Here is a 10897-nt window from a genome sequence, read left to right as displayed (position 1 = left end):
ATAGGCTATAAAATCATATGATAAACCACCAAATTCTGCAGGTAATATTCACAACTTTGCTTCAGAAAAAAGATACACCAACTCACAAACATAAGAAACTGTCCATTTCTATCTTAAACGGATAGGGATGTTTGCTGGCTGAATATGACCCAATGTGCATCTGCACCCCAACAGCTAACAAAGAAAAGGCAAGTCAGTGTAAACAAGGACCATCCACATTGTCCATATGTGAAATACTGGACTGGGCACAGCCCATAAGTGTCGTGGCTGGGCTGAACTCTGGGCCCTAAAAACTGGAACGTCGACAGCAGGGTTCGAACCTGCGCGGGCATGCCCAACAGATTTCAAGTCTGTCTCCTTAACCACTCGGACATATCGACGATCATGTCGATGAGCGGCTACTGGCACCGGATATAAACCGGTTAATTATGGACTTTGATTGCACCCCCTTGGTCAACTTAATAGCAATAATACTAAAATATAAAAGAAACAGACAAGGTTGGGTGAAGATCTTGTCTTACCAACATGGATAGACATAGATTTGCGCTCTTCAAACAAAAGGATGCTATAATAGCACATATATGTTTGATACAAAAGACTAAATAAATCCAATAGCTCAACCCTTTGTGGAGTGTTCATATCAAACTTTATTTATCTTTTGTTTTTTTCCCATTTGTTTCCTCTTCGGTTTACAAAATTCAATCCCCATGCTTTATTTAATATTGGTGGTTTGTGATGTCTTGTGATTGATACTCTTGTCTTTACCATATGTAAGCATACTATTATTTTTACTTATTTACTCTCAAAGTTATTTCTAATTTAAGATTTGACCTATTATAATGAATTTGGGCTTTAACTATATTTATTTGGTTTAACATATATTTTTTGCGTGACTAGAACTGTAAAAGTGTTGTTATTTAAATTTTTAGTTGTACTTTTCTTACTTTTAACAATAATAAATGAAATGTAACTATTACTAATATATACAACTTTTATGATTGTGTTTTTTTCAAACGTTGTCAAAATCTTATATGATAATTGAATATACACTCAAGTATTTAGTTCATTAGTTGATATATGAGTTTCTTACTTAAAGTAGATAACATATACACTACTGAGATATATTCCTTTAATAAGCTTCATAACAACTCTCTCATGAATCATTTTTTTCTATTTAATGCTTTAGGCATAGTGAAGGGATAACTAGCATTTGAGCTTGCAAAATATTTCCCTCTTTCTTTATGTTTTCTATTTAATTTGTAGCCTTGCTACAAGTTGGAGGAGCATGTTTATAAGTTTCAACACTACTATGAATAAACATTCAAAGAACAAATTACCAAATGTCATTTTCTTTGCCCAAGACCCATATGTCAGGTCATTTATTTTAACATCTTGTTGAAGAGACAAAGACCTGAATTGTTACCTATCATTGCACCAAAGTACCATCATATATCAGCAAGCAATTTCAGCCACACCAATCCTAGAAGTGCTACAGCTTGAAATTATTAAAGAGTTGTAAACCTTCAGTCATTAAGATCATCAACATTCGACAAGAAAATGTTTGGCTAAATGTACAAAATGTCAATTTCCATTTTCCCCGACTTCATCCCTAGTAATTATTGATCAATTACTTGTGTCCTCTCTAAATTTTAGTGCTTTAAAATCAATAAACAAGATAATTTATTCATTTATTTTCTCAATCAAAGAAGTTTAATTGAAAATCATAAAATAACAGATGATTATAAATTTCGTTAGGAAGATAAAAAATTATGTCTACACACAAACATAAAAAACAAAAATTAAAAAAACGTTTCAAATATGAATGACCATCCAAAACATGCCTACACACAATACATTTTTCGATAAAATAATTACATTAAGATAGAAGATCATACATCATTCATGACAACTTCGTGTTATCACCACGTATAAAATATCTCTAATCAAAATATTTTACGATGTAAAATAAAGTTAGGTTAGCTTGAACTCTTCCTTTTGGCTAAGAACAAAAGCTAGCCATGATGTTTCATTTGATTAACTCCCATGCTCTACATTCATCCTAATGTGATCAGTTCTCAAAATCGTTTTAGTTTCTACCGTTTTGGAGTTTTGTGCTAATATGACTAGTTTTTCAGCTATTCCTATCTCTCAAGTGGTACCACAAAACCAAAAGCAAGTCTTGAAAGGGAGATCCCAACCTCCCTCAGCCTGGTGGGTCAAAATCAACACTGATCAAAATTAAAAAGCTAGACATGGTTTTTTTTTTTTTTTTTAATTTTTCTTAGATGACATTTTGTGATTTTTTAATCAATTAACATTATGTGAATAATTTCTATTTTCATAAAGAATTAGATTATTAATTTTGTGAAAAATATATAAATATTTTAGTAATTTTATTGGGCAAATTTAGTAGTCTAATTTCTTATGAGAATAAAAATTATTTACAAGTTACTAATTAGAAAAAAGATATTTACAAAATGCTAATTAAAAAAAAATCACAAGATATCATGTAAGAAAAATTAAAATCATAACAAGTATAAATGAAATTTACTAATGTAAGCTTGATAAAGAATATTTCTAATATTATATCGTTATTTTTTAGACTTAGGGAAGTGGATTTGAATCCTTTTTTATAACTATAAAAATAATAAATCAAATATTCGAGTGTTAACATTATATCTTTTTTATTAAAAAAAAAAGAATCCAAAAACTCAATCATTCAAAAAATATCCAAATCTTATATCTTAGTTTTGCAAAAGAGCATATTCCTCCCTGATTGTCCATATTACAAGTTCAAATATTGAATCAATGATGGTCCATTTCTTTATTTTTTTTGCTTTTGATTTGCAGAATATCGGTGTTAGATTTTGTAGTGGGTTGGTGGGAATATATATATATATTACTAGCAATTTGCTCCAAAAAAATATATATTTTATTAGCTACATTACCTGATCAAGATTTGTCTTTAAACTGTTCACGGGATTGAAGTACGTAGCAAGAAATTAAATAAATTTCAAGCATCAAATATGTGTGGTGAGCATGGAGGAACGTGCTGAAACAAGTTGGACATGATCACGACGATGTTTTTGTTTCTAGAAAATTAACATTCAAAGACAAAATTATGAGGAAATCAATTTCCTTTTTGTTCAAAACTGATATCGATATCACCTCCCAAACTCGTTGAAGAATACCGACTCAAACCACTGATTGATGCTACTTATTGCCAGATTATAGCAGAAATACAAGTGCTTTTGACAGACAAAATTACCAAACTATGAAAATAATGGTTTGAACAAAAAAAAAAAAGTGTCAACAAACCTCACAACTAACTAGTTCTACAAATACAAAGTTCTGACAAGCTAACGCCCAAGTGAAAAAACTCATCAGTCAAATAGAATTAGTAGCTTTATCCTGGATGCGTAACATGCACGAGCTTAAAATCATGCGATAAATGGAGAATTTTCAGTAAAATAAACAGGTTAAAGATGATTGTAGGAAAGGTTGATTTTGTTCATACTCTTAGAGAATCCAACTCTTTTGCAAATATCTTTAGCAAAGTTTTGTGTTGATAGAACTGAAATGTTTTATGCTTAGTGATAAGGGAAGTAGATATGACTTGGATTTGAGCTAGTTTTCTAAAATTGTATTGGGAAGCATATATATATATGTATACATATTTTTAGCATTCGTGTCAATATTCAATAACAGGATCAGTCCAGAGTACCTTAAAATTGCAAATTCAATGTCAGGATGGATAAGAAGGAAACCCCTTAGCTTAGTCTGGATGGATAAGAAGGTAGATGGCCTACCTTTGGAGGCATCCGGCTGTTTGCTGCTAGAAAAGCCATTTCTCGACAGTGTCTCAAACCGCAACACGTGTATTTTTCAAACACAAACCCTCGGTTGCAAGAGTTATCTACAAGAGAAAGCCAAGTTGACGCAATAGAAGAACTTACGGCCTTTCCATCCAGGACATTGATTTTGGTAGCGATCTATTTGGCCTTGGCCCCCATGCCTTTGACAGAATCTACAAAACAATGGAAACTCCTGGGGTCCTTATATGTCACCTGTCAATGCTTGCTACCTCAAAGTGTTTCCCACGGGGATATTTTATTGTATTTATGGACAACAGGACGATTATTACAAAGCTTGAAACAGCTTTATTTTATAATATATATGATCCAAATAAATATCTAGGGATGTTGCTCAAATATATTAAAAATCTAAAAAGATCGTTAGACTATGCACAAAAGTTTAGCAAAGCTTGGATATTGGCATCTTTGCTTTTATTAGAAATTCATTTCTCTGATTGCATTACAATTAATTTGAATTTTAATTATTCTTTTTTGGTGTATATGCAATTTTTACAACTGCATTTTTACTTAGAAAACTGTTAAAAATTTATAAGGTACAATTAAATTCATAAATACACTATTAAAAAAATAAAAAGGGTGCAATTAAAAAGACTTTTAACAGTAATATTGGGAAAAATACAATCAAAAGTCAAACTTATCATAGCAATGACTAAGAACTTTTCTTAAATATATGATCATGCTGATTGAAGGACCCCATAATCTTAACATCTAAATATCTAGAATACCTACCTTAATTGAAAAAGTTCCTGCCATGAAACGTGCTGGGGTCACACTTAGGGCAAAGTTATTGAATTTATGGACTTTAAAATCACATGGGATTTTTAATTAGTCAAGGTTCAAGGTTCTAACTTTATTCAAACCTAGACAAAGAGAAGTACCGAAGCAAAAACAAAAAAAAAAAAGAAAAGAGAATCACCATTGCCATGTGATTCATGGAATCAATACAAAACATTATTTTTGCTTGTCCTATACACTAAGATGTTCATTTTCTACTTTCACCATTTTGAGGTGACAGACAAAACAAAAAAAAAATAAAAATATATACTTGAATCTGCTTAGGTTTTTTTTGGGGAGAATCTTATTAGCAAGTTAGGTGATAAATGGTGAAAGCTTGATTAGAAAAAGTTTCATTGACGATTGAAACCGACAGTAAAAGATGAATTCATGGCCCACAGACAATGGAAAATACCCTCTCTAAGCAGCAGATACATAGCATCTTCTGTCATATCCCTCTCAGAATTGCTGGGGTTTACAAAGGACATCCTAATGAAAAGCTATGGCCATTTGGTTGCAGGGCCTTTCAGCTTTCTAATAAGAAAGAAGATACAAGAAAGGGGAAAAGATTCTTCTTTTTCCTTTTGTTTGTTCCTTAATTCGGTTGGCACCATTTGTTTGGACGATATACCTATCAAGGTTCTATTCATTTATTAGCAATTAATTTTATGTTGAATACACGTCCTAAATCTGATATTTACAGTAAATGTCGTCCTCGTTCATTAACTCCCTCGTTCATTGACTCTCTTTATATCTCTTCATGATTTCTTTCACTTGATAAATCTATTATCCTACGCATAAAAAAAAATATTGAAACAATGGTAAAAAAATCTCATGTAACTTAATTACAGATATTTTGAGAACTTAGATATAACAAAAGCTTTATTCACTTATAATCAATTGATTTTAAGTTGAATGTTGGTTATAAAAATTCAACAATATCATTATATTAAAAAAAAAAGAAGAAATAAAAAATGAAAAGCATATTTATAACTAATAATCTGAATAACAAATTGCATCATAGCATATAATATATATCCTAAAAATAAAGATAACTCAATTAGAATAAAGTGCACAACAATTGGATTCTATAATTCTCTAATGGAATGATAAAAGAGAATTGCGTAATCCCACCCAAATAAGGAATGTTGGGAAAGCATCATTTTGCCAAAGACACGAGATTACTTTATGCAATACTTTCTTAGTATGTTGTTCACGGAAGGAAAAAGCAAGACTCCAATCCCGTATATAATAGGAGGTATAGAGCAATTATATGCTATAAAAGCTCTTTTCTCATAATAGACAGTTGGATATAATATAAACAAACACTTAATTAAATATGATAAAAATATAAAACTTTAATTATAAAACACATATACTTTAAATTTTATTATTATTTAAGCCAAAAAGGTTGCCTTGTTATACTATTTTTGTGCTTTTCCTGTTGTGACAGTGAAAATTTTAGGAGAAAATGAAAAATGGTTTCACAGGAGCTAATCTCAACCATCTATTTTCCAAATATACCACGTGTCACACCCCAGGCCCTCAAATGGAAGAACAGAAAAATCAAACGGGAACTGCCATAGAAAGAATCAAACAAACAGTTCCCAACGTGTCTCTCAAAGATATTATGGTACTAATGAGGCATCAAATCAATGTCAAATTTTTCTCATCATCCTCCACTTTACCACAGTGGCATTTCCTGTAAATATCTGGAACAATAGACCGAAATTCACGGGAATTTAGAATAAAATTATGCAATATGCCAGCACCGGCCAGCAGCCATGTTGAATTATATACCGAAGAAACACCCACATTGAAATCATTATCCTTCACCCTTCTCTTTTGTTCATTTGCACATAAATGTATTGAGCCCACAAAGTTTTCTTCTTTAAAAAAAGATCTGTCTTTGTTAAAAATCCATAATTTTTCAACTTGGATTGAGAACAGAAGCCAATACCTCAATCAAGAACACCTTCCTTCTGTTTTCTTGTGGTTTTTTGAAGAATTGCAGAATGGGAAGATTGAAAGAAAGGTTTCAGGCTTTTGTGAATAACAGATGGCTGGTTTTTGTGGCCGCAATGTGGATACAATCTTGTGCTGGGATTGGGTATTTGTTTGGTAGCATATCACCTGTGATAAAGAGTTCTTTGAATTATAATCAAAGGCAGCTTGCAAAGTTAGGTGTGGCTAAAGATCTTGGTGATAGTGTTGGGTTCTTAGCTGGGAGCTTGTCTGAGATTTTGCCTCTATGGGGTGCTTTGCTCGTTGGTGCTGTGCAGAACCTTGTTGGTTATGGTTGGGTTTGGCTGATTGTTACTGGGAGAGTTCCAGTTTTGCCTTTGTGGGCTGTGAGTATCAATTTATAAGTTCTTTTATCAGTAATATTAACATGAATGAGACGGCTGAAATCTGAAAGTCTTTGTTCTTGTGTTGATTGATCTTGGTTGGTAGTTGATAATGTTGAATACTTGATTTAATTCAGTCACTTCGTAAGTCTTTTTCAGTTCTTCTGTTTCTCTTCTGTTTGCTTGGAAATGCTATGATCCTCTGTTTCTTCTTCTTTTTGAGCATTTTGGTCCATATGGTAATATTTTCTGCTTATAAATTTTGTCTTTTTAATCCCATATGAACTGTAGCCATTTTTGTTGAGTCATAATTTGATCATTTTAAGATTTTGATGATTGATTCTTTTTTCCTTTTCTGTTTCATTTGAGTTATATGATTGGAGGAATTCATTAAAAGGAATATCCAATATCCATCTGATAACAGATTTTGCTTGTAATTTTACAAAATTAAAATCAATGCTGTATTGATTGTGAAATGGTTTTAAGTTTGCCTATTCTGACAACATTGGCAAATTAACTAGTTTCTTTATTTTGTTTTATTGTTGTGCAGTTCTTTCCCCCTATTCCCTTCTCCCCTGCTGTTTCTTCCCTTTCAAAACATATTATTTGGTTCAGCAGCCTTGCATTTCTGGCAGTTGTGATGTTTTAAGACTCTTAGACTTGTCATTGTCGATTCAAAAAGTTTGATAAGTCATTCTGGTTAGTGATGCAGTTGTATATGAGCTGGTTACTTAACTATTCTTGGTTATTGACTGTCTCATGAACCTCTAGGTTGCAACGAACCTCTAATCCCCCATCTAACTTCTGTGGTTTGTTGCCTCTTATCCATATAATAATTGTTCTTAATTATACCTAATGTCTCACTGTATCACAACATGTAGGTTGAACTTTTGAAACAAAAACTATATTAGAAAGAAAAAAATACAGTATGCAAACTTCTTGCCATGTCATTCTTCTGCTTAGGCTAAAATAATTGACAGATGCCGAAATAAGTAGTCAGTTATTGTAGTTGATAATGGAGAATAAGAGATATGGCTGAGTTGCACGGTATTTCCGTCTTTTAAAGCTCTTGAGGGAGAATAGGGGCTTCCGTTTTTCTGGTGGTTTAAGTAAGCATCCTCAAATATAAGCTATGACAATAATGGGCTGTCATCACAGGTCCAGGCTGGCTAGCTTGCAATCAACATCATCTATGATATTTGATTGTGCTAATATCAAATCCTTTCAGAATTCAGATTCACCACTTTCTGGTTCATTATCATTTTTTTTATATATTGTTTTTATAAACATGCGGTTTCATAAAAAATGTTTTAAAATCTCAAAAAATGTCAAAGTAAGAAGCATAAATTAGGATAAAAGTTTAAGATTGCCATGTTCTGTTGAAGAAAGGACTTGAGGTGATCTGATCCTGAATTATTCGAGAAAATTTATTAGATGGATACCAATCTATTTAGTTCTTTTATCTGGAAGATCAAATGTGGATTTGAGGTGGTAAATGAAGGTGATTGATTTATTTCACATGTTACTAAGATCATTTCATGCTGTTCCTTTTAACTTGGTCCAAAAATTTGTGTATCTTTAGAAATTTTTAATATTATATAGCATCTCACATCGGTTAGATTGTTAACACATCTCAGTTTGCAGATGTGCATCTTAATATTTGTGGGAAACAATGGTGAAACCTACTTCAATACAGCCGCTCTGGTTTCTTGTGTGCAAAACTTTCCCAAAAGCAGGGGTCCTGTGGTAGGAATACTCAAGGGCTTTGCTGGTTTGAGTGGTGCTATTTTGACTCAGATATACACAATGATTAATTTCCCAGATCACGCGTCTTTAATATTCATGGTTGCGGTTGGGCCAGCAATGGTAGTTATTGCTCTAATGTTCATTATCAGACCTGTTGGAGGTCACAGACAAGTGCGGCCATCTGATGGTTTAAGTTCTACATTTATTTATGGTGTGTGCCTCCTATTGGCCGCTTACCTGATGGGGGTCCTGCTTCTGGAAGATCTTGTTGATGTGAGCCACATTTTGGTCACAATTTTTACAGTGATTTTGTTCGTTCTTCTTTTCATTCCCATAGCTATTCCCATTATACTGAGTTTCTGCGAAGAGTCTAGAGATCCAGCAGAGGAGGTTCTTCTACCAAGGCCAGAGCAACAAGAAGCAGGAAAATCTGAACATGATGCTAATGAAATAATATTCAGTGAGGTTGAAGACGAGAAACCAAAGGAAGTAGACTTGCTTCCAGCATCAGAAAGGCAAAAGCGAATTGCTCAGTTGCAAGTAAAACTGTTTCAAGCAGCTGCTGAAGGAGCAGTAAGGGTGAAGAGAAGGAGAGGTCCTCATAGAGGGGAAGACTTTACCTTGATGCAAGCTTTGATCAAAGCAGACTTTTGGCTTATCTTTTTCTCTCTTCTATTAGGTTCAGGATCAGGGTTGACAGTGATAGATAATCTTGGTCAGATGAGCCAATCTCTAGGGTATAATAATACTCATATATTTGTATCCATGATTAGCATTTGGAACTTTCTTGGTCGTGTTGGTGGAGGTTACTTCTCAGAGATTATTGTGAGGTACAGACTGATATCATTTGCACCTGGATGCTCATAGACTTTACTTTAATAATGATTTTGACTCATTTTTCTCACCTTTCTACTGTGACATCACTGTATAGGGATTATGCTTATCCAAGGCCAGTAGCTATTGCTGTGGCCCAGCTTGTTATGTCTGTTGGTCATGTCTTCTTTGCTATGGGATGGCCTGGGGCAATCTACATTGGTACTCTGTTGATTGGGCTTGGCTATGGTGCCCACTGGGCAATTGTGCCAGCTGCTGCCTCGGAGTTGTTTGGCTTGAAAAAGTTTGGGGCCCTGTACAATTTCCTCACGCTGGCAAATCCTGCAGGTTCACTTGTCTTCTCAGGTGTAATTGCTAGCAGTATTTATGACCGTGAAGCAGAGAAGCAAGCTCAGCAACATCATATCCAGCCGCCAGTTTCAGGCTCAATTTTCTCTGGGATGTTTGCCCAGGATGAACCACTTAAGTGCGAAGGCTCTGTATGCTTCTTTCTGACTTCCATGATTATGTCAGGATTTTGCGTCATTGCAGCTGTTTTAAGTATGATACTTGTGTATCGTACTAAGACTGTTTATGCCCACCTTTATGGAAAATCTCGCACTTGACTTCTAGGGTGAGAACTAGGAGGAACTTTCATGAGTATTTTATCCATTTAACGCAAGCGTTTTTGCACAAAAACTGAGATTGTACGTGTTTGCCTTAAATTTGTGATAATAGTATTGCCATTAAGATGTTGGTGAGGAGCATGTTCCGATACTAAAACAAGTTTAGATTATATTCTTTGCTTCGTAATCTAGTTTAGTGATACCATTTTTAATTGTGAAAGATTCTGCTTTGAGTGTTCAAGTGCTGTACAATTTCTCACTTCTTATATGAACTGAGTTTGATTTTGTTGATGAAACTTTTTTGACATTTTCAACGAGAGGTGATCTAGATTAAACTTGCATCTTTTGATCATGGTGATTGTGCTTGTTTTGATCACAGGTAAAGTACTGTGGCTTTAATGGTAGTCTATCCTGTATGTATGGCCAACCTTAGCACATTAAGAGATGTGATTGCTTGAGAAAACTATCTTTAATTCAAAGGGATGCAAGTGACACTTTCTTTTCGTTTTCTTTTCTCATTTTTGGGTATTTTGTATGGAGTCCTCATTTCCTGTGTGGCTTTTTATAAGAGCCAGCTTGGTTATTCTCAAAATCTGGAATGAAGACAGAGAACTCTCAGTGTTTCAGAAGTTCCATCCGTCCATGGATTCAGTAAAAGAATCAACAAGAAAATCCCAGCATTGCAAGAGAGAAGCACCAAGCTACCAACTGAAGA

At 33.7% G+C, this 10897-nt stretch overlaps 1 protein-coding gene and 1 non-coding gene across 3 annotated transcripts; one reads left to right on the top strand and one right to left on the bottom strand.

Annotated features, from left to right (window-relative positions):
* TRNAS-UGA lies at positions 300-380 on the bottom strand. Its single transcript has one exon. It is a non-coding gene; the product is annotated as a tRNA-Ser (tRNA).
* Positions 6438-10523, top strand: LOC18601036 (protein NUCLEAR FUSION DEFECTIVE 4). 2 transcript variants are annotated; one of them, XM_007031841.2, is made up of 3 exons: positions 6438-7000; positions 8642-9573; positions 9675-10523. In XM_007031841.2, exons 1-3 carry the CDS (start codon positions 6665-6667, stop codon positions 10180-10182), a joined length of 1776 nt encoding a protein of 591 aa, XP_007031903.2. In that variant the 5' UTR covers positions 6438-6664; the 3' UTR covers positions 10183-10523. The 2 variants fall into 2 exon arrangements, with proteins under 2 accessions (XP_007031903.2, XP_017975556.1); XM_018120067.1 differs by having other exon boundaries at positions 6898-7000; positions 8635-9573.

This window comes from Theobroma cacao, chromosome 4 (assembly GCF_000208745.1).
Source record: "Theobroma cacao cultivar B97-61/B2 chromosome 4, Criollo_cocoa_genome_V2, whole genome shotgun sequence".
NCBI lineage: Eukaryota > Viridiplantae > Streptophyta > Magnoliopsida > Malvales > Malvaceae > Theobroma > Theobroma cacao.
This window is presented reverse-complemented; position numbering and strand designations above follow the sequence as displayed.